The sequence below is a fragment of the Camelus bactrianus genome, chromosome 2 (genome assembly GCF_048773025.1).
Source record: "Camelus bactrianus isolate YW-2024 breed Bactrian camel chromosome 2, ASM4877302v1, whole genome shotgun sequence".
Lineage (NCBI taxonomy): Eukaryota > Metazoa > Chordata > Mammalia > Artiodactyla > Camelidae > Camelus > Camelus bactrianus.
Window position 1 is genome coordinate 19462254 of NC_133540.1, and position 24497 is coordinate 19486750.

General features: G+C 39.1%; 1 protein-coding gene across 1 annotated transcript in view; it reads left to right on the top strand.

The window, feature by feature from the left end:
* Positions 1-24497, top strand: part of RXFP1 (relaxin family peptide receptor 1) — a 96676-nt gene that overhangs the window by 29540 nt on the left and 42639 nt on the right. The window contains exons 3-4 of the mRNA XM_074375327.1: positions 19225-19329; positions 22948-23053. Coding sequence (XP_074231428.1) covers positions 19225-19329; positions 22948-23053 — 211 coding nt within the window. The remainder of the gene's footprint in view (positions 1-19224; positions 19330-22947; positions 23054-24497) is intronic.

Consider the following 24497-nt stretch of genomic DNA (forward strand, 5'->3'; position numbering starts at 1 on the left):
GGGTGGACCTTGAATATTATACTTAGTGAACAGGCAAAGAAAAACAAATACCATGTGATATCACATATGTGGAATCTAAACAAATGATACAAATGAACTTATTTACAAAACATAAACAGACTTACAGACATAGAAAACAAACTCATAGTTACCAAAGGGGAAAAGGTAGGGAGGAACAAATTAGGGGTTTGGGATTAGCAGATACCCACTACCATATATAAAATAAACAAACCGGGTCCTACTTTATAGCACAGGAAACTATATTTAGTACCTTGTAATAACCTATAATGGAAAAGAATCTGTAAGAGAATATATATGTATAACCAAATCACTATGTTGTACACCAGAAACTAACACAACACTGTAAACCAATTATACTCCGATAAAAATTTTATATATATATATATGTATATATATATATATATATATATATATATATATATATATATATATATATATATATATATCCATTCTTTTGTGTATTAGTATCACAGGCAATATTTCAGGGAAGGGGTGGCTTTGGGACATAGTTATGTTTTCAACCCGCAGAATGGTTTAAAGCAGAATGCGGGCTCCCGGGCCAGGCTGCCTGGTTTGAAGCTGGCACAACAAGAGACTTGGGAAGACATAAAGAATTAGAAGCGCACCGGCGAGCAGCAGGTGCCACTCAGGTGTCAACCACTGTTGCTTTCCTGCCTCCTGCTCACTACAGCCGTGAAGGAGAGATGAGACCTCCTAACAAGGACAAGAAACAGGAAGCCCAGCTGGCCTGTCATTTAACCAACAGCCCTATTCATGACCTTATTAAGCCAACAAGCGGGGCGTCTGGCCAATGAAAATATCTGGGAAAACTTGGCTTTCAGTGGGGATTTTGTTCAAATTTCTGAAGCCTCAAAAGACCCACATGTATAAAAGAACTTGAATTGGCTGGATCTGACTCACTGGAGGAAAAAAATGGGCTTTGGCTAATAAATGTAAAATAAGGAGATTTCATACTCATGGGGAAATAAAGTACTATTTTTGGAGGACACAGATGAACAACAGTTCTAAGGGCTGCATAAATAGCTGATGCCCTGGAGACACCTCGCTGTCATCACTCCCTCAAGAGTCACAGACTTTTTAAGACACTGCCTTGAAGGAATTACACTTCTCGGTCTGGAGCACAGACTCTGGGGGTGGCGGTAACTCAGGAGTAAGCTACACTGGCCCTTGATTTGGGTGGCCATGCATATGTGTTTTCTTCTTTAAAAAAAAAAAAATATATATATATATATATATATATATATATATATATCCCATCTTGTTAAAATAATTGAATACTACACAGTTTTTATTTTCAAAAAACTAAGATGCAAGTGTCCTGCCCACTGCCAACCACCTCCCCCTCAAGCTGCCAGCACTTTTGGAGAGAGACACGTGCTCCCCACCAACTGCAATGGTGGCAGGAAACAGGAAGTGGGAAGTGGAACCCGGGAGGACAGCATACTCAGCCCCAAAAGTAGCTTCTTGGGGAAGAGGGTTTGGGAAGTCTTGCCTTCCTGCTAAGTTTAAAGAGACCAAGTAACAAGAGGAACCCTCCAGAATGTCCTAATCCTTCCAGCTGTCCCAGTTTCTTGGGCTCCACTAAGCAGCAAATTCCGATGGAGGCCACACACATTAGAGTTTCGCCATCAGGCTCCAGAGACCAGGGCATCAGTTTTGGGGAGTCTTCCATGAGATGGAGATAATTAAGAGTGCCTGCATCCCTGAGCTGGTCAGAGGACTCGCTGAGATGTTGTGTCTAAGATGCTGAGCCAAGCACCCAACAGATAATCGCCCTCTCTGTAAATGCGAGCTGGTCTGTCAGTCACCTGCGGCTGGGTTCCAGGTTCAGTGGCTTAGCTCGGATTCCGGGGGTTGGCCACCAGGGCTGGGCTCAGCTGAGATCAGCTGCACAGTCTGCTGGCCTCTGCTGGGCTTTCTCAGTGTCTTGGTGGTGATCTGAGGGTCAGCTTTGGCATCCTGCCTGGGACCTGGGCTGGAACAGCTGGGGACACTGGTACTGCCACCACATCCCTCCCAAAGCAAGTCACCAGGCCAGCCCTGTCCCAGCAGGGGAAACACCCCCTTCTCCTGCTGAGAGGACCTCCATGTCAACTGCAAGGAGCTCAGGCAGAGGGAGTCCAGACTGCAGCCACTCTTGCTAATTCTGCCACAGTTGGTGCTATATTTGCTCTTCCCACAAACACTAACTCCCAGACACTCAGGCTTCCCAGCCGCATGACCTTAGGAAGTTCTGTCTGTTAAGCAATTTAAATATTTCCAGGAGCAACCATGATTCATCTGTCTACTTATTGTCTTGAAACAGCAGCTGATAATTGAAGAAATACTTTTCTACAGTCTTGATTTTGTACTGTTGTGTGTATGTAGGGGTGTGTGTCTGTGTGCGTGTGTGTCTGTGTGTCCTCTTGGTTCTGGGGTAGTTATTCAGGAGGTGGGTAAGCTTTCCCACATCTCCTAAATGGTTTATTTGGGGGGAGATCAATTATGTAGATTTCTATATTTGGCTGTTAAGCACATTCATTACTCTGCATCCTGGTGAATTTTAATAGAGAGAATGTAACTCTAGGGAAAATGTCAGGGTCTATTTCTTTATACTTAGAATTGAATTCTGATGACAGACATGGGCATCATGCCTGTGGAAACCGTCCCTAATGGGAACAAAAATCAGGGTGGAGGAGAATCGCTCCATAATTGTTTCTTACCTCCCACCTCTTTGCCTTCCTCTCGCTCCAGGGTGTCCCCTCTCTGCAGGTCTCAGGCCGGCCCCTCCCTGCCTCTCCGTCTCGTTTCCACCTGCCTCCCACTTCTGTTCCTCCTCTCCAACCATCCCCAGTCCCTTCTCTTAATGTCTCTCAACTCTGCCTTCTGTTTCATGCTTATCTAGTCTTCTGTCCTTTCCTCTTTCAAACCAAGCCCACCACAATATTTATAAATGAGATCTTAATTACTATTTAGCTCACTTCATTAAGTTGGTAGGCTAGTTGTTACAAAGATTTTAACACCTTTACTTCCAAAGGAAAAAAAAATCCAAGAAGTTGCTTTTCAATCTTACTTAGCTGTCAAAAGATTCCCACCGTCCCTCCCCACACTTGGGCTCAGCAGCCCAGAAAGGTGGTCTTTACCTTAGGGTCAGGGGCCTCTTTGAGAATCAAGGAACTCTTCAGGGGGCTCTGTAAATCCCTTGAAAACTAGAAAATGTTGTGTATTTGTGTAGATGTGCCTTTTCAATGAGAAAAGTGTCCGTATCTTATCAGCTTTGCAAAAGGTTTAGAGCGTTTAAAAGGCAAAAAGCTTCCTTATTCCTGTCATTGGCTAAAACAGAAATCTAAAAAAAGAAAACAAACAAACACTGTTTCATCCTGAGTTGGAATCAATTTCTCCCAATTAGCACTCCAAATTCACTCATGTAAAATCAGTATGTTGTGAGTAGTTTAAAAAAATAATTGCACCAATAATAACTTTTCTTTACCTTCTTTGATTTCTTTTTAAAATAGAAACAAAGTTGTAGGAAGATTCCTTAACCAGGCATCAGAAGGTTCAGGCTCAGATCTTCGAAGTGCCTCTTTCTGTCTGTTGTGACTTGAGTGAATCATTTCTTAGGGTTAAATCCCATTCCTTACTGGTGAAATTGGAATAATACATTCATTATGAGGATTAAATAAATTACTTGCACAGAAATACTTGTCATATACCAGGCATGCAATAAACCTGTGCAGATCAGATTATTGACTATATACTTGGAAGTTACTCTGGAATTCACAGCTTCCAGTTCTATGCCAGGAACTGTTTATATTTTATTGGACTCCAAACCAGGGAAGTCCTAGTTTGTAGGTATTAAGGGAAGTATGAAGCAAGCGGAGACAAGGTAGTGTAAGCAATCTATCCCCAAGGTCCTGTTTGTATGTCATCTTCAGGGTCTCTGACATGAGCAGGGAATGGTGTGGACCACTAACTTTTATGAAAAATAAATATTCAGAGCATGGATTGAATAACAATTTCTAGCTACAGGTGTATATAAATACCTTACATATGGGCAAATAAACAACACTTTGTTTAATTAACTAATACTAATTATTAAAAATACACATGGTATTTGAAAAGCAATTAATGTTCAAAATTTTATTAGACAAAAAAGAGTATGATCATTTAAAAATTTTCTTATTTGCCATTGTCAACAGTTAAAAAAGTCCCATGTCCAATTTTGGAAATATGAGGAAAATCATAACCCACTCTTATGAAGACATATCTTTGTAACAAATATTATGTAAACTGTCCCTGGTCTTCATATGCTGGAATCACATAACTCTCTTGAAATTCACTAGACTAGCAGATCTCCAAATGTAGTTCAGGACCAAACCCGTCAGCAGCACCCAGGAAGTTGTCAGAAATGCAGGTTCTCAGGCCCCATCCCTTCTGAATCAGAAATGCAGCCAGTGACTCCGCAGTGTTTCTGTGAGCTCCTCGTGTCATTCAGATGGACACTAACTAAAAGTTAAGAAGATTCCAAAGGTAGCCAGAGAAAAATAGAGTTAATTACAAGGGACCCTCCCATAAGGATCTCAGCTGATTTCTCTACAGAAACATTACAGGCCAGAAGGGAGCAGCAAGATACATTCAAAGTCCTGGAAGTGGAAACCCTGTAACCTAGGACACTTCACCCAGCAAGATTATTATTTAGAATAGAAGGAGAGAGAAAGAATTTCTCAGACAAGCAGAAACTGAAACAGTTCAGCAATACCAAGCCTATCCTAAAAGAAATATTGAAAGATTTTCTCTAAATAGAAAAGAAGCAAGAATCTATAGGAAAGAGAAAAATCACAATTGGAAAGTAAATCACTTAAATAAGCCAGCACACAGATTTTTAAAAACCAAAAAAAATGTTGTGAAAGCAATGATAACTATAATGGACAGCAAAAAGGTAAATATGAAGATATAAGAGAGGACATCAAAATGTGGGGAATATAGAATATGTTTGAGCCTATATGACTACCAGTCTAAAGCAAGCAGGAATAGTAATGGGTTCACATACTTGAAAAACAGGGTAACCACAAATCAAAAACATATAATAGGTTCACAAAAAAAAAAAAAAAGAGAGAGAGAACACAAGCATAATACAAAAGAAAACTATCAAACCACAAAAGGAAAAACAAAAAGGAAAAGAAAGGAACAAAGGAGAAACACAAAATCAACCAGAAAACAAGGTTTAAAATGGCAATCCAAACATATATATCAATAATTACCATAAACATCAATGGACTAATGCTCCAATCAAAGACACAGAGTGGCAGATTGTATAATAAAAACAAGAGCCTTCAATATGCTGCCTACAAGAGACCCTCTTTAGAGTGAAGGACACATATAGATTGAAAGTGAGAGGATAGAAAAAGATATTTCATGAAAATGGAAATGGAAAGAAACCAAGTGTAGCAATACTCATATCAGACAAAGTAGACTTTAAAACAAAATTCGTAAAGAAAGGCAAAGAAGGACATAAGAGCATACAATGAACAACTACATGACAACAAACTGGACAACCCAGAAGAAATGGACAAGTTTTCCAGAAACATGCAGCCTACCAAACTGAATCAAAAAGAAATAGATAATTTGAACACAGTGATCACTAGAAGTGAAATAGAATCTGTAATTTAAAAAAATTCCCTGCAAATAAAAGTCCAGGACCAGATGGCTTCACTATGGAATTCTACCAAACATACAAAGAAAAGCTTACACTGATTCTTCTCAAACTCTTTCAAAAGACTGAAGAGGAGGGAACACTCCCAAACTCATTCTATGAAGCCACTACCACCCTGATGCCAAAGCCAGACAAAGACACCACCAAAAAAGAAAATTACAGACCAGTATCTTTGATGAATATAGATGCAAAATTCTCAACAAAATATTAGCGAACTGAATCTAACAACACATAAAAAAGATCATACTTCAATAAAAATAGATAAATTAAAAAGTTTTAAAAAAAGATGATACACCACGATCAAATTGGATTCACCCCAGAGTCACAAGGATGGTTCAACATATGCAAATCAATCAATGTGATACACATCAACAAAAAAAGGACAAAAACCACATGATCATCTCAATAGATGCAGAAAAAGTATTTGATAAAATTCAGCATCCATGTATGATTTAAAAAACTCTTACCAATGTGGGTATAGAGGGCACATATCTCAACACAATAAAAATCTTTTATGACAAACTCACAGCCAACATCATATTTAATGGTGGAAAGCTGAAAACCTTCCTGCTAAAATCTGGAACAAGACAAGGATGCCCACTTTCACCACTTCTATTCAACACAGTATTTGAAGTCCTAGTCACAGCACTCAGACAAGAAAAAGAAATATATAGAAAACTCCAAAGACTCCACACAAAAACTACCAGAACTGATACACAGATTCAGCAAAGCAGCAGGATACAAGATTAACATACAGAAATCTGTTGCATTTCTTTACACTAACAATGAAATATCAGAAAGGGAAAGTGAAAAAAAATCCCCTTTAAAATCACATCAAAAAATAAAATATTTAGGAATAAACCTGACCAAGGAAGTGAATGACTTACACGCTGAAAACTATAAAACACTAATAAAGGAAATGGAAGATGAGTTAAAAAAAAAAAAGAACAGAAAGATATCCCATGCTCTTAGACTGGAAGAATTAATATTGTTAAAATGTCCATACTATACAAAGCAATCTACAGATTTAGTAGGATCTCAATCAAATTACCCAGGACATTTTTCACAGAACTAGAACAAATCATACTAAAATTTATATGGAACCATAAAAAGACCCAGAATTGCCAAAGCAATCCTGAGGAAAAAGAACAAAGCTGGCGGAATAACCCTCCCAGACTTCAGACAATACTACAGAGCTACAGTAATCAGAACAGCATGGTATTGGCAGAAAATCAGACATACGGATGGATGGAACAGAATAAAGAACCCAGAAATAAACCTACACACGTACAGCCAATTAATCTTCAACAAAGGAGGCATGAGTATATAATGGAGAAAAGATAGTCTCTTTGGCAAGTGTTGTTAGGAAAGCTGGACAGCAGCATGTACATCAGTGACATTAGAACAGTCCCTCACACCACACACAAAAATAAACTCAAAATGGCTTAAAGACTTAAATATAAGATATGACCATAAACTCCTAGAAGAAAACATAAGCAAAATATTCTTTGACATAAATCATACTAATATTTTCTTAGGTCAGTCTCCCAAGGCAATAGAAATAAAAGCAAAAATAAACAAATGGGATCTATTCAAACTAATCAGTTTTTGCACAACAAAGGAAACCATTAACAAAATGAAACGACAACCTACTGATTGGGAAAAATATTTGCAAACGATGCAACTGACAAAGGCTTAATTTCCAAAATATACCAATAGCTCCTACAACTCAGTATCAAAACAAACAAACCACCCAATCAAAAAATTGGCAGAAGATCTAAATAAATATTTCTCCAAAGAAGACACACAGATGGCCAATATGTCATATGGTATTTGTCTTTCTCTGTCTGACTTACTTCACTTAGAATGATGCTCAGCATTGGTAAATATTAGAGAAATACAAATCAAAACTATGATGAAGTTACCACCTCACACTGGTCAGAACAGCCATCATTAAAATGTCCACAAATAATAGATGCTGGAGAGGGTGTGGAGAAAAGGAAAACTTCTACACTGTTGGTGGGAGTGTAAATTGGTACAACGACTATGGAGGACAGTATGGATGTTCCTCTAAAAACTAAAAGTAGAGTTGCCATATAATCCGGCAAGCCCACTCCTGGGCATATATCCAAAGGGAACTTTAATTGGAAAAGACACACACACCTCAATGTTCACAGCAGCACTACTGACAATAGCCGAGACATGGAAACCTAAATGTCCATCAACAGATGACTGGATAAAGAAGTTGTGGTATATATGTACAATGGAATACTACTCTGCCATAAAAATGAATGAAATAAGGCTATGTGCAGCAGCATAGATGGAGCTGGAGATCATCATTCTAAGTGAAATAAGTCAGACAGAGAAAAACAAATACCATATGACATCACTTCTATATGGAATCTTAAAAAAAGACACAAATGAACTTATTTAGAGAACAGAAACAGACTCAGACATAGAAAACAAACATGGTTACTGGAAGGGGAAAGGGGATGGAGGAGAGATAAATTAGGAGCTTGGGATTAGCAGATACTAACTACTGTATATAAAACAGATAAACAATAAGGTTCTATTGTACAGCACAGGGAATATATTCAATATCCTGTAATAAACAGTAATGGAAAAGAATATGAAAAGGGAAATATATATAATTGCATCACCATACTGTACACCAGACGCTAACATTCATTGTAAATCAGCTATACTTCAGTAAACAAGAAAGGGTAAAGAGGGGCACGCTAGACATTGAGAACCGCTGACCCAAGCCCGAGTGAGGAGAAAATAAGGAGGGCACACGACCCAGTAGCCACAGCAGAAATAAACTGGAATCAGGATTTCAACGTGGCGTGCCAGCATTCTAACCTGCTCATACAACTCAATAACAGACTCCATTATTATCAAATTGTTTAGTTTCTGTAAGAAGAACTGACACTCTACTAGCTGCAAATACCAAAAGAGGGAGCTGTGCCCAAAGCCTCAGAGATGCGCAGCTGAGATGCTGCTGCTGTCTGTGCGGCAGGAGACTGGAACTTCCCGGAAACGATGTCAGAATTTCACGCCGCCTGCACAGTCCAGGTGATACAAAGTATTAGATGTAGTTATTTCTTCTGGCTTCTCATTGCTTTAATTTCCTTCACCAGATGTGCTTTTTTCCTTCTTTTTATAGTATCTGGATAATTTATGCTCCCTGGGCTGTTCATTTTTAAGACATCCATATTTAAATTTGGTTTGATGCTTATTAAATTAAGTCAGAAAGTTGACCCTTTTCAGAATATGTAACCTTCACGCATATTTGAATAAGCAACATTAAATATATTTGCAGTCATATAAAATACAATATCTTAGACATAAATAAAAGAAGAACGCACAGCTAAAAATCTCTTTAAGAGTGATCATTTACAGCTTAGTATGTTGTCAAATAAAAAACCTTTTTTCTGAAACGGGGAACTTTGTTCTTAATTAGACCTTTTAGAAAAATAGCTCCAAAACCCTCTTCCTTATTCCCTTAAACTATTTAAATATTGACACTAATAATAATTATAGAAGTGGAGAAATAAGTCAAATGGAAACAGCGGTAATAAAATTTAAGGAAGTCACTAAAAAATGAAATGCCATCAAATAAATTAAACTGACTCCCCATGTACTGACCTATAATATAAACTCATTATATTTAGAAAGAACTGTTAGTTTTGTATCATCACAAACATTCGAAACAAGTAGTCTTACGTTTCCAGTTCTCTTTGAAAATCCATAAAAAATAAAATCATATTAAATATTAAAAAATAAAATATCTCAAACAAAAACATAAGACATCAAAATCATTGAACATTTTTCATGGACACAATGCAAGGAGAAGTTTTAATCAAGTTTGATTAAAGCTCGATTAAAGTTTCTATCTGAATTCACAGAGATCATTTTCCTTCTAAAATATTTGGGCAATACATAGTCTATTACTCTGGAGCTGACATCTTTTTCATTCTATCACAGGAATCGTTTACATTTGATTGGACTCCAGACTAGGGGAGTCCTGGTCAAAACTGACTGCAGCATTTTCACAAATCTGATCCTTACTGATAAACTCAATATGGAAATATACAAATTTTTTCCCTGAATTACGTGGTTTGATATAACTCCCAAATGATTTTGCCATATATCATTAACACATTTTTTTTGTATCTCTCAAGGACCTTTATGCACCAAATAACAGTTTTAAAATTCAAAAAGGTAAAGCTGCAGAAGTACAAGTAGAACAGAAAAACGACAACAATAAAACCCCTAGCTCAGCATACGATCGATTAAGGAGATAGAAAAATAAGTAACAATATGAAGGCCTAAGGCACAATCTCACAGAACTTACAGGTAGATATTGAATTCAATACCCTCAAAATAAAAACAACTTTTCAAAAATTCCTTTAAGCATTTATAAAAATTTACATACGTTAAGCTATAAAAATTCAATAAATTCACAAATGTAGAAACAACACAGAACAAATTATCTGATCACAAGTTAGTAAAATTATTTTTACTAACTTGTTTACAGGAAACAATAAAACATAAAATCCTCACAGCCGTCTAGAAATTCAAAATTCTCTGGTAAAAAACATTTTTGCTACTAACCTATTTTTTATCTGTACCCAGAACTATCACAGATGCCATCAGAATAGAGGCCAAAAAAAAAAAAAAATCTTTAACAGTCACATGCGCAGTGTTTAGTCCAACAGTGACAAATCGAAAAAAGAGGAACTTCTCACTTTTCCAGCTAAAACTCTGAGATACTTGGGAGAATATGCCTGGGTAAATACCAAAGGAACCTGGTTACAAAAAGATAAGGACTCAAGTTCATGAATTATTTTTGTCCATCTCAAACTGAGTTCTAACTCAATAGTAAAAATGAAATATTAAAATAGCATCAAATTATCAGATGCTACAGAATTTATTGATTATATCCAGGTTTTTATTTAAAAGGAACGTTTGCATTTCCAGATTAGAATGTGCTAGCACCCCTCCTTCTGCATTGTAAACAGATGTCTCTATGGAGAAGGCTCCCATCACGGTCACACCAGCCCAGCCTCATCCCCCTGCTGGAGGCAGGCTGAATCCCTCTACCATGAAGACCCAAGTTCAGGGGCTCCCCGCGGGAGGCTCTAAACATCACTCCTGCTCTGCACGCTCACAGCCTTGCCTATAGGGAGAGGATGTCACTATTTCCACATCTGTACTTCGTTGATCCACAGGGAAAACAGAAACCTCTTATAGTACATTTTGGGTGATGTATTATGTTAGCGTCTGCTAAAAATGCATGTCCACCAGGAACCTTAGAATGTGGAAATAAGGTCTTTGTGGATATAGTGAAGGTGAGGGGCTTCTGGCTTCCCCTGGTTCCGCCCAGGCAGAGGGAAGGGAAGGAAGACCCTTCCCCTCCGGGTCTCTGGTCCAGCTCTCCTGTCCAGTCTAGAAACAGCAAAGCCCAGCTCTTTTTTTTTCCCCCACGTCTATGGCCAATGCTGAAACAATCAAATACTTAGAATTCGACTCCTTTGTTATCTGCAGACTGCTGTGTCATCCCTTCCCCAAAGCAATGCAAGTGGATAATTCTAGCCTCCTGCATAGGAAAAAGGCTGAGTGCAAGGAATGCAAAGGAAAGAAAACTTTAATACCCCAGAATATTTGCCTGTCACTGGCTGGCACTTACTAATAATCTCTGAGTAGTAGGTAAACAGTATTTTTTATGGGTGTGATGGTGAGGATATATGCTTTTTAATAGGATTGTAAGACTGTCTGAAGTGTATTCAAGGATCCTTTTAATTGTGATTTGGACCTGCATTTAAAATTCTGGAATGCTAAACGGTCTTTCATTTCCTCAATACAGCTTTTCACACAGCTGTCAGGATGAAGGCAGTGCCAGATAGTCTGTCGTAGAACTTAGCTGTTCTCATTTTAGAATTAAAGGTGACAGTTCGTCTCTTTTAAGGTTAAAAACACAGGCGAAAAGTAGCACGGGTCATAAATATGTGTATTAATACACAACTATGCATTGTAAGTTCAAAAACGGCTGGTTTTCTATTTATTATTCTCAAAATAGCACTGGAAATACCTAAGGAGCTGAGCCTTGGCTTTTTTTTTTATAAAAGACAAACCTCATTTTAACCCCAATAGGTTTATCTGTTGTATCCAGCAACGCGTAAATGACGTTTGAGTTCACGGCACAAAGACTTCCAACACAGAAGGCTCCCTACAGAATAGGCACAAAAGGAAGTTTCTGTATTGGCCCTGATTGCCTTTAAAATATGCCCAGGATAATGTTACACCTTCCACTTCTTCAAAGAGTTGCCTCTAAAGGTACTAAGAACCAGAAAGAGGCATATGCATTCTGTCCAGCAGACGACTGCTGTCACTCAGATTCAAGGAGCTCTCACACTACGGGTTTGATGACTTTTCTGCCAGGCCAGGCGACACCCCAGGGCCTCTTCTGATGGCCCAGGGCACCTCTACTCTGGGGACCGTTACCTTCTGAGAAAAACATGCTCCACTCACTGTGTCCCCGGAATAGGTGCTGAGAACCGAGTTAATACCTCCGCTGCGCGTCAATCCAATTAGAAATTAACCACCTATTCATTCATTCATCAATCAGCAATAGGATGTATGCCTTCATTCTGATAAAAGTGCAGACCCTTTCACACACAGCCTCACGGCATCCTCTCTTACAGAGGCATGTGACAGAGGAACAAGTTCCTCGGCTTCTGAATATTCAAAATCCAAACCTCGAAGGAACCCGGGAACGGTGAATGTCTGGGAGGCATAGCAGCCTCCTGCCGGCTGGAGAGAAGCCGGGTCCTGCTCCCCACCCCCAGAAACACTGATCCCTGATGGGGCGGGTAGGCTGCGGGGCAGGGCGGGGTGGAGCCCAGAAACTAGCGTTTTAACCCATAGATGAATGTCACACCTGTTAAAATTTTGAAATGATCCCCTTCCCAATGCAGACAATTTTATTACCGAATTCAGCACACCTGGAAAGTAATCAGTTAGTCCGGAGCAGTGATTTTCAAACCTGAGTAGGAGTCAGGGTGGCTGGAGGGCTTGTTAAAACACAGAATGCGGGCCCCTTCTACAGAGTTCCTAATTAAAAGCCCCTGGCATGGGGCCCAAGAATTTGCTTTTCTTTGAAGTCCCCACATGATGCCGATACTACCTGCCCTGAATCTGCACTTTGAAAACCACTCCTCTGGGACCTGCTATTTCTCGTACAAATGCAAAAGCAAACACTTCCCAAAATGTGGTCAAAGGTGTCATATAAACAGGGTTACACAAACTTTAAAGATATTTCTTTAAGCCTGAGTTCCCTGTCCTCATACTAGCATGCATTATCAATTCCAAAGGGGGACCACAGGATGAAGCATTTCCCAAGGATATTTAATCACAGAACTCTCCTCTCAAGGAGAATCCTGGGAAACTGAGGAAACCCTAATGTAGCACCGTAACAAAGCATGGAGTGCATTTGAGGGACTCGAACCTCTCCCATTCCCACCCAGACCTCATCCCTTGACACCCCCTGCCCCCCACCTCCACAATGCCAATGCCAGGGAGTCTGAGCGTGCAGAGGAGAGTGATGCCCTCTCTAGAATTCAGATTGGTGTGTCTAACCCACTTTTCCATTAAACTCAATTATAACTAACATTTGGTGCAGACGAAATAAAGATTTACCATTTCATATACTTTGTGAGAGCTAGTAAACAGCCATATTTTATATTAAAAGTACTTTATTTTTTGTGGGGTTTTTTTGTATTGTTTTAGTTTGGTTTTGGTTTTTGGTTTTTTGTTGTTGTTGTTTTTAATAGACTTCATTCTTTTAGAGCAGTTTTAGGTTCACAACAGAATTGAGCAGAAAATACAGAGTTCCCACATAGCCCTCCCCACTCACACATATACACTCCGCTACCCTCAGCATCCCTCATCCATGTGGCACATTTGGTACAATTGATGAACCAACATGGGCACATTACTATCAACCAAAGTCCATGGTTTACATTAGGGCTCACTCTTGATGTACATTCTATGAGCTTTGACAAATGCATAATGACATGTAGCCACCACTATAGTATCACACAGAATAATTTCATTGCCCTAAAAATCCCTTGTGCTATTAAAATGCTTTAGAAGTCACTGAGGTAATAAAAATACACAGGTCAAAAGACTAATTTCTGTCAGACTCTCTTAAGGAGGTAAAATATATATGTTAATAGGCATAGCATTTATTTTTAAAGCATGTACTGGGGACTGAACCCAGGACCTCCTGCATGCCGAGTGTGCGCTCTACCAGTGAGCTATACCCTCCTCCCTAAACAGTACAGTATGAAGCAAGTTACAATAAGAGTAACAAGAGATACGTGCATGCCCTTAAACTTGGGACCACTCCCATTAATCTCGAGTGTTTGGACTACCAGACTGACCCTCAACAGTCAGCAACTTTAGTAAGGAAAAAACAACAAAAAACAGCTCCCTCCAATTGCCAGGATGTTTCTGATACTAAATGTAGCTGTCCCCCACTGCCATGTGACAAGGGCTGCGCTGGAGAAAATCCCACACTGCGGTTCTCCCAGAACTCTCTGCAAGACTCCTCTAGCGCCATTTGCGGAAAATACAGTTCACCGCTCCCCATGCTGACCAAACAGATCACAATCTCCAGCGGAGGAGCCTGGAAATCTGTGTTCTGGTTAAGTGTCCCAGTTCCCAAATTTTATGATTGCATGAGGAAGGCTGGGTTTTCTCTGAAGTGTCTTGGAGGGCCGAGACCCACTCTTTCATTCATTCATCCACTTATTCATTCATTCATTCATTTATTGAATTAACAAGTATTTATTGAGCTCATGCCACAGGTAAGACAGGATTTTTCTTGGTCTATGTCATTCATTTTTATTCACAGCATCATTATATCATTTTTTAGCTTTTTTAGGAAAAAAACTATTTTTGGAAAATATATATATATTTAATCAATGCTGTTCATATACCACTACCCACACCCCTAGAAGCCGTGTCCCCTAACACAGTGTCCTCTTTAGTACCCTGCCCTATGCACAGCTCTGTGATTCCTCAGGGAAAATCGGAGAATCAGTTTCAGTGGGATCGTTACTAAAGGGTGAAGTCATCCCGCTCACTGCCCACTACGTCCTTAAAATATGAGGGATATAGGGCTTAAAATATAGAAACACACATACCAAAAGCTGTTCTCTTAAGAAAGCTAGCTTTCCAACTTTGCAGTTTGGGCCACATCTCCTATGTTCCGTATCCCTGCCTTCTGGTGAGAGGAAGTCATGGGTGGGAAGGAGAGAATGCTTCGGGAAGGCAGGCAGGAAGGTGAATACCCCTTAGTAAAGAGCTTGTTTGTTTGAAGACGTTGCTATTTAAAAAGGGGTCTCCCCACAAAATATGTGGTCTGCTTTGGGGAAATACAAGCAGTCTTGTCCCCTTTCCTTCAGATTCTCAAATTCCCCCTTTCTTTCTCCTTCTTAGCCTGGCTTTTCAACTGCATGTGTGTGTCGAGGTACAACAGGGCAGAAAAGGAGAGGAAGGAACAGGATTCAGGAAGAGACAGAGAGGAGATGGGAATGTCAACTACAACACCATTTGGATCTGCTGCACCAAAGCTTTGCAAATACGCCATGCGGAGTGAGCCCCTTTTAGACAGAAGGACAAGAGAGAGGTGGTGGGGAACGAAGGATCAGGAGAGGCCACCAAGGCCCACAGTTTTGAGCCCTGCATCACCTATTATTTAAATTTTTTTAACTTGTAATTTTTGGGGGGAGGGAGAGGTAATTAGGTTTTATAACTTATTTTTGTTTTGATGGAGGCACTGGGGATTGGACCCAGGACCTTGTGCGTGCTAAGCACGTGCTCCATCACTAAGCTATAACCTCCCCCGCTCCCCGTACCATCTATTAATGGTTAAAATGCCACAGATTCAACCAGTTCACTTGTGAAAGCTCAGTTGCATACAGGGCCTGCTGGAGAACCAGGGAAGGAGAAGCAACAACTTCTGGAGGTCAGCCAGCCTCCCTGTCTCACGAATGTCACAGCAGCCGGGAAAGGCCACCCGCAGAAACAGGCCTGGCTCTGGGACACGGTCACCACAATGAAGTGCCACTGCTGTGACTCAGGTCCAGGTAGCTGTGTCAGGAACACGAATGTGACCATGAACGCCACCCCTCCTCCCCCAGCAAGGCCTCGGCAGCCTGCAGGGTAGAGTCCTTCGGACCCTCTTCACCCTTGCCCTACAGATACACAAAACCTCGCTTATAAAAATAATCGGTTCCTCAACATATCCAGAGCCAAATGACTTCTCCTACTCACATATTTTACCTGCAGCATTTATAAATGGATAAAAAAAAATCATAACATTAGCACAAAAATTAATTTGTTAAAAAACTTTTTTAGTAATACCTTAATGATTAGCAATACTTTCATGGATTCCATGGATAATGATAATGACGAACTTAAATTCTAGTTAGTAACTACTTCTGGTTGTTAAATACATTTTTGTGTAATTCACACAATGCTGGTGTAAGAGCCTCTAGAGTGAAAATGAAACAGGCAACAGAAAAATAGGTAACAGTAATAGCTAAATGTTTTTTAAATTTTTTAATTGAAGTATAGTTGCTTTACAGTGTTGTGTTAGTTTCTGGTATACAGCATAGTGATTCAGTTATACGTGTATATGTATATATATTATTTTTCAGATTCTTTTCCATTAGAGAATAAGATATTGAATATAGTTTCCTATACTATACATTAGGTCCTTGTTGTTTATCTATTTTATATACAGTAGTGTGTATATGTTAATCCCAAACTCCTAATTTATCCCTCCCAGTAATAGCTAAATATTTAAAGGCAGTGTCACATAAAAGTTGGAATTGTATAGGTAGAATATAAACTGATTAAATAATCTTTGGGGCCTATAAAAGATTTAAATAATTTTATTTTAATTTTCAGGTATTTTTAATAATTCTGTTTCTTAGTCAAATCACTTAAACGTCTCAGAATCAGTTTTTTCAACCTGTAAGTAGAGTTGACAATAATGGCCAAATAGAGTTACTATGAGGATAAAATAAAGTAATAACACAGGTACTTGCTGAATATTAGTCCTCTCAGCGCTAAGTGCTAATATTCAAAATCTCCATTAAAAAATGGGGGAATTTAAGTCTCTCCTAGAATTTTCCTTTCTTGTATCTAAAGATATGAACTAAGTTTTTAAAAGTAAAAACTTGCCTAAAAGTCAACAAACTCAGCCAACCCAGGAAAGGGGGACAATCCAAATGCGGTAAACTTCACACTTGACATCGGAGGAAACAAAGAGGTGTTTCTGGAGCCCAGGAAAGCTGAGCGGTCTACTCTGACCCCACTCCCAGAATCCACTTGGAAGATGGGGGAAAATTCGGGAAAGCATCACCCATGTTACCACAGTGAGACCACGGAACTAAATTACACTCACGCTCGTGGGTTTAGGAAAAAAAATGCACTGCCTTGTTCTAAATCATGAGACTCCGCCTGGGCTCTGAAAACTAACAAAATCCAGTCACACTTAAACAACATTTTAATTCAACAATTCAGTCAGTCTCTATATCTATCAGGGTTTAATGCAAGAAAGAGAACTCACTCTAGGTCTGTTAAACAGAAATTAGATACTTAGAAAATTCTCAGAAGGGATGGAGGTGTGGGCCGCAGCCACTGGTGGCAGGGGACCCAGGAACTCAGCACCAGGGCTCCCATCCGGAGACTGACGGCTGCCCACACCATCACTGGCCCAGCTGCCCCAACCAGCGCAACATGTGAACTGATCCCATGTTACACAGTAGATACAGTGCAGGCTAAAAACGTAATTTTGAAATCCTTTGATAAGAATTAAAACCATGGATATGATTAAGTCAAGTTCACCAAATCCAAGCAAACTGAACAAAATTTTAATACCTGGTCTTAGTCTCAGGCTTGAATTATACATATGTGCAGAAACAACTCATAAAATCAATGCTAGATTTAATACTTTTATGGAAGAAGGATAAACTTTTATCATTTCTATCATCTGTTTATATATTTATGCATCCTTAAAGAGTCTTAGCAGCAATCTGAAAAAATTTTGGAACCTCTGGAAAGGGTCATGTTCAAACTCGCCCCCCCCCACCACAGGGGGATGAAGGCTTGTGCCATCTGCAGATGATACAGGGAAGTTGGTCCTGCCTCCCCATTCACTGTCCACTCCACCACATGAATGGCTTCATGGTCTCATGTTTAAAAATAACTGAAAAGGTCATGAGGAATTTTGTGAGGAAAAAATTTCTTTTCTCCCCCAACTCAGTGAAGACTTTTACTATTATTTGTTTGATTTTATTTAAAAAATTTATGCAAGAGTTTAATATTAAAATCAGAAAATATAGATGAGAAAATCTGTAAGGGCTCAGAGGATAAACACTCAGTGCGATCTGTGATATTGTTACCCCAAAAGGTGAAGAAAAGACCCCAGTCCTTGTCTCACCTGAAAGACAAGACTACAGACAGGAGGCGGAGTGTGTTGTATAGCAAAGGATTTATTTAAGAAAAGGAAAAGTGCACCTCCAAGAACAGGAGGCGGGCTCATCCAAGGGAAGGAAAGCGGCAGTCTTTGTCTGCTCCCCTTTCCCTTACACCCTTGCTCAGAGGTGATCTTTTGATTGATTGACAGCTCTTGCCCCTGGAGTGCTCAGTCATGTTTGTCCCGCTTTGCGCATGTCCTTACCCACGAGGCACACAGAGAAACCCCTGGTGGGGCTCAACTGCAGTGTTAATTATAATACAGTGAGCACTGGGTCATGTCCGGTTAGGTCCTTGTCACTGCCGCGTAGTCACAGCTGTCGGGTTCTAACCAGTTTCTTGCTGGCACTCATTTAGAGGAAGTAAAGCCCCTTAATGCTGGAGGTGGGCACCATGCCATCGTCTGGACCATTCTCTCTCTCCTCCACCTGTCTGCCCAGTGCCCCCACTTATCTAACTACCTAGCAATACCACCATGCCTTTGAAAAAAAGAAAAGAAGAATGAGATGGTGCCGGTCATGTTATTTTTTTTTCTTTTCCTATTTAACAATCATGGCCATTTATCTATCCACGTTAATACATCTCCAATATCAGGTTAAACAACTGAAGACAATTAACCGTAATTAATAGGCTAAGAACAGTGCGCTGGGTCTCAGTACATCTAAAGTGCTGTTTGTTGAAATCTGGTTGGAACACTTGCTGAAGAATCCCCTACAGTGCCTGTTAAAAATGGAGACGAGGAGATCCATCTCAGATCTATGAAATCAGCAACTCCAGGTGGGGGCCAGCAACTCACAGTGTTGACAAGCCCCCGGGCGATGTCTCCCTCTCTAAGTCTGCCGACCACCTGTTTATTTTAAGGCGGACCTGTTTTCCCCAACACCCCAGAATATTTCTGTTTTCTTCAACTTTTCTGCTCTCTGATTTTATTTTAGGAGACAACAATGGATGGTCTGAGCAACTTGACAAATATTTTGCCAATTACTACAAAATTATTACGACATCTCCGTACCCATTTGAGGCAAGAACATCTGAATGCCGTAAGTAACTGGAGGGGCTGAGAGTCCTTGCCTCTGAGTTTATTGTAAGACACCATGTTCTTCAAAGTTAGATCCAACATTAAAAAAAATTAATTATAGTTTTCTATTTGCAAAATTATAATTTTCTATTAGAAATGCAGCCTCAATTTGAGAATTTTATTTAAAAATCATTCGGGGATCACAATTATAAAAGTAATAAATCATGCCAGATATTGTTGTGAAAACAATTAATGTCAGCAGTCAGCATTGTTATTTGGCAGGGCCTTTTTCACAATCACTAGAAACACTGATTTAAAAGAAACTCTGATATAAAGAAAACTGAAAATAGAAGATCAGAGAAGCTGCTTGGATTTTAATGTTTGTAAGCGAAAAAGCTTCTGGGGTCTAAACCGTACTTCAGAGCTACCAAAAAGCCTTCTTAATTGTAACCTACTATGTTTAGACATATACCAAAAATTTACAAAAACCCTGGGGGGAAGTGGGAGAGTATAATATTTTAGATCAGGAAGATTTATATAAATTACTCCTCTTAAATAAATTTTGTCCATTTTAATAAAATATTCAAATGTAAGTGCGTGTCTTGAAGTTGTAATTTTAACACTAGCTTTTCAAACCTTGGTTGAAAGCGGGGGTTGGGGGAAAGAATCCTTTACTATATTTTTCCCTTTATGTTCCACCACAAATTGTAAAGTGTAGCTTTTTAAAAACATTTTTATTAGCTTTTGTCCTCTCTACTCAAATGAGACTAATAAAAAGTGGAGCACTTCCCAACTTAAGGGGGTATACGTCCCTCTTGCGAGTCTCTCAGATGACTCAGTGATTTGTCTCAACCTCACACTGTCTTATTGTCAAAATCTGAAGAACAAATTACTTGATCATTAAAAAGCTAAAAGTTTTTGAGAAAGGAAAAAGTTAACAGGTATAATTTAACTACTAATATAATGCAAAAAACTAAGGGACTAAACCATTTTATCTCAAAATGTAGTTTTCATTTTCTCTCTTTTTTTTTGTAAATTCTTTTCATTTCTTAAAATTCAATAAAATCTTTTTATATTTCACCTATTCCCAAAAGGCTGTTAGGCAGTTTACGATAAAAATATGGCTACTAACAGGCTTAAACAACTAATGTGATGCAAAAGACAAAAATTCCATGGTGAATGGGAAAAGCAATGAGGAATGAGGTCAAAGAGGGAAAATAATGGGTTACATAGCTTTCATAGTCCGGTTTGCAAAGCAAAAACAAACAAAAGGGGGGGAAATGGATCAAGTGAGCAAGAGAAATAAATTTTTGCCCAATCCTGAACTCTGGGAGAAGTGTGTCCTAAGTATACGTGCATCAGAATACAGTTGCACCAAAAATGATGGTTCAAAAATTACAAACGCAATTTTTTAAACAATTTTTTGTAATGAACAAATATCTAATTTTAATTACAGTTCTTTCAAGACAGATTGGGGGGGGTGGTAATGAATAATTAAATGTCTTTTTTCAAGCTTAAAAGCAGTGTAAAAATGGAATGGGAAGACTAGTGTGAAATTGGGAGGGTGAAACTTAAATTAAGGTTCCTATTGTATCACTTTATTTAAATCAGATTATCATAAGGACTTATTGGAAATTAATGTGAGAAGTGCTTCCAATAATTTTTGATTGAATGAAAGAATGAATGGAATTCACATTTATAAAGTCACTTCCCAAGAACAGTTATCATGGAAAACATATCCATCATTAACGAATACATTAATACACTTTAAATGTGAGGAGTTTGGAAAGCACAGAGACTTGTCAAGAATTCTTTACTCAGCCATAATTTCACCTCTCAAAAGCTACCAGCATTAACTTACTGGTGCATTCATCATCTTTTTTGAAATTTCAACATAGTTGCAATTTTCTGTGCCATCCATTTTTATCATATTTTCAGTTAGCATTTTGGCATAATCAGGTACCCATATTATTACAAACCTTTCAAAATACTATACATATTTTAAGGGACATAATTTGCTTCATCCTTGTTTTGTTGTTGGGTATGTAGGTGTTATCTTGTTCATTTTTCCCCGTCACAAGTAACCCCGTAATCCACATGTATGGGTTATCTCAACTCAGTCTATAGAAGTAGAAAAAACACACCGGAATTAATGTTGACTTCACTGCCCTCTGTTTTCACCCTCTTACTGTCCCTCGCAGGACCTTCATCTTCCTTGCCAACGCTCCCCTTCTCTTCCCCACAACAGTCACATCAGCACATGACTTCACCAAGAGAGACAGAATAGCTTTCAGAGATCCTTGCCAAAATGGTCACTTACAACCATAAAACTGTTTAAAAGTTCTTGGCAGAGCCTCTGTTTACAAAACACAGAAAACCCCAGTTGTGATCTTGCACTCTCATGGTCCCGTAAGGAGTCTGCAGAGTTATTTCGGAGGAGAGGAAAAACATCTGTGGCCTCAGATCTGAGCAAAGGGACACGTCACTGTGTCCAAGGCTGGTGCCAAGGTGCTCACTACCACCACCCACCAGCTTTGTCACCGGAATCTCTTCTTGGCAGTGACAATGCTTTAGTCAGCTATTCTTATTTTTAAGTAGGTAATTATATACAAAGCATTGTCTTTCTGGCTTCTTTGAGGATGTTGGTTGACTTGGCCACACATGGCAATGGTCAGGAGAAGCTGTTCCACGGGTCATCTGGACACAGCTGACGCCTGCTTTGCCTGCCTCTGTAGATATCCGAGTCTGTAACCCCTGCTTGAAGTGCAGGGCTTGCAGATAAAAGCAGAAGGGAGGTACGCCTCATCGCTCTCAGTACTGGTCCAGTCCCATCAGGTCAGGAATCAGACAGTCCATCACACTGAATAATAATCCCACCTCATTGTTTAGCTATATGAACACACCGCTGCAAGTCTCTAACAGACTTTAGAAATATCAGATCACATCTTAAGACTATCATGATAGCCCCATGAGACTGCCAAAGCATGCGTCCTAATGTCCCTCTTTTTCCAACACCCAGCGAGAACAGAAGGGCTCAGCATAAAAAGTATTCACTTCCATAAGTGAAGCTGTGGACATCTCTACATCCCTGCATAAGTCAAAGCAGATCACTAAAAATCTTTTAAAGAACTCCTGAGTTTTCCAAAAAAAAAAAAAATTCTACCAGCACTGAGTTCAGAGTTTAGTTCTCTTTCTTGCTAATTAAAAATGGCTTAGTCCTCCATTAAAGCTATTCGTAGATACTTTATTCTTAAGTAGCAGCTTTAATATGAACAACAAAGCCCATCACACACTGTCATGTCGCCCTTGGGCACAGCTACTCTCCGAGGACAAGTCAGAGAGGATGACGTCATTCATTATTTTGCACCAACTGGAGAAGAGCAGGTAGCTATTTAAAAAAAAATGCATGAACTGGTAACTGTGTATGTTTCCTTATCTTAGAGTTCTAGCATCATTTTAATGTTAAATTAAAAGCAAAACCTTGGAACCTTAATTTAAAGCTTTGCGCAAATGGCTTACATTAAGACGTGACCCACTTTTGTATATAATTTTCTCATAGCTTTTCGTTTCTTTCTTTTCATTACCTTCCTGTTCCTGGTCCCTCGGTATCCCCATTCCTCACTACGTCCTCTTTATTCAGTGGTCGGTTCTGTGCCCGGGCAATGTCTTTGCCGAGGTTTAGAGCTTAACTGTGATGAGACCAATTTACGAGCTGTTCCATCAGTTTCTTCAAATGTGACTTTGATGTAAGTAGAAAAGAATGGCTTCACCCTGACTGCCAGAACAGCACCTGTAAAATGTGTTGTAACTAAGGCTTAATTGTCATTATTACTAATGCACTGTCATTCAAAGATGATATCATTGTTCCTTGGTCAATTATAATAATTGCTGACACTTATTTGCATTTATTAAAAGATAGATCCTACTCTAAATTATTCTATATATTCACTTATTTAGTTCCTCATAACAATCTTACAGAGTATTTAGTACCACCATATTTCATCTAAACAAAAGATGCAATCGAATGTATGTGCTACTGAAGAAAAAAGGCTACCAATTAAATTATCATATAGAGCTTTCTTGTTACAAGAATTGACACTTATTGGAAAAGTGTCAAAAGTGAAAAGTTTTTGACTTTATTGGAAATAAACTGTAATACACTCATGTATAAATAAAAATATGAAGCAAGTAAAACAAGCTGGATAAAATATTCCAGAACTTCACATTTAAAATCTGCCTCTTCTGAACCACATTTTGACTCAGAGATTTGATGTTGGTTTTTCCCTGAAGTAACTCAAATGTATGAATGTAAGAGAAAATTATTCTCATAATAAGCAGTTTATGGATCCAATACTAATTTGAATTTAACAAACTTCAGCAACACAAACAGACATTTGGCTGAAACTTTCAAAAGACATTAGCAGAGGACAAACATTTTAGTCCAAGTTTTGCTGAGTTTTTGGTTTTCTTCCATAGGTTTTAGTGCCTTATGGCTCTGACTTTTGTATATATGAGGACAGACTAGGAGGGATCTTTAAGGCTACAAATGTTGGCGAGACTTGCCTTTTTTCAACCCAAACCACATAACACTGCAACTCACGTGCTTAACACATACAAGGGGTGGGGAAGAGCCTCAGCTTGGTTCCTTTACATAGGTACCATCAAATTAGCAGAGTCTGGGGGACTTATCCAACTTGGTAACGAGATGAGGAGAGCAGGCAGGTTAAGCCACGACGACTTGTTTTCCAGAGGTGAGACTCCCACCTGTACTAAGACAGCATTCTATCCTACCCTCAATTTACCACAGCTTTTTTTAGTAATTAGTCCTACTAGAAAAAAAAATCCCCTCTCCCCAAAAAATCTGAGGTACCACTGAGTTTCCATGATCTAAACGCTGACTAGAATGGCTGGGTATAAAAATGTGTGATGATTTCAATTGGTTTTCAAAGAAGAAAACATTACCACCCATATTGCTTGTGTCAGATTACTAGAAAATCCAAATCCATGAATACATTGATAGTAGCATTTCTCATTTTCCCACAAGTAAGATTTGAACCCATTCTTCAACAATTTAATTCGCCTTTGTGGAAGAAAGGAAGAGAGGGAGGGGACTGGAGGAATGGAAGTGGAGATGATGATGACTAGGGTGGGAGTGTAAGCCCTACCTAAAGGCATTCTGATTCCAGTTTT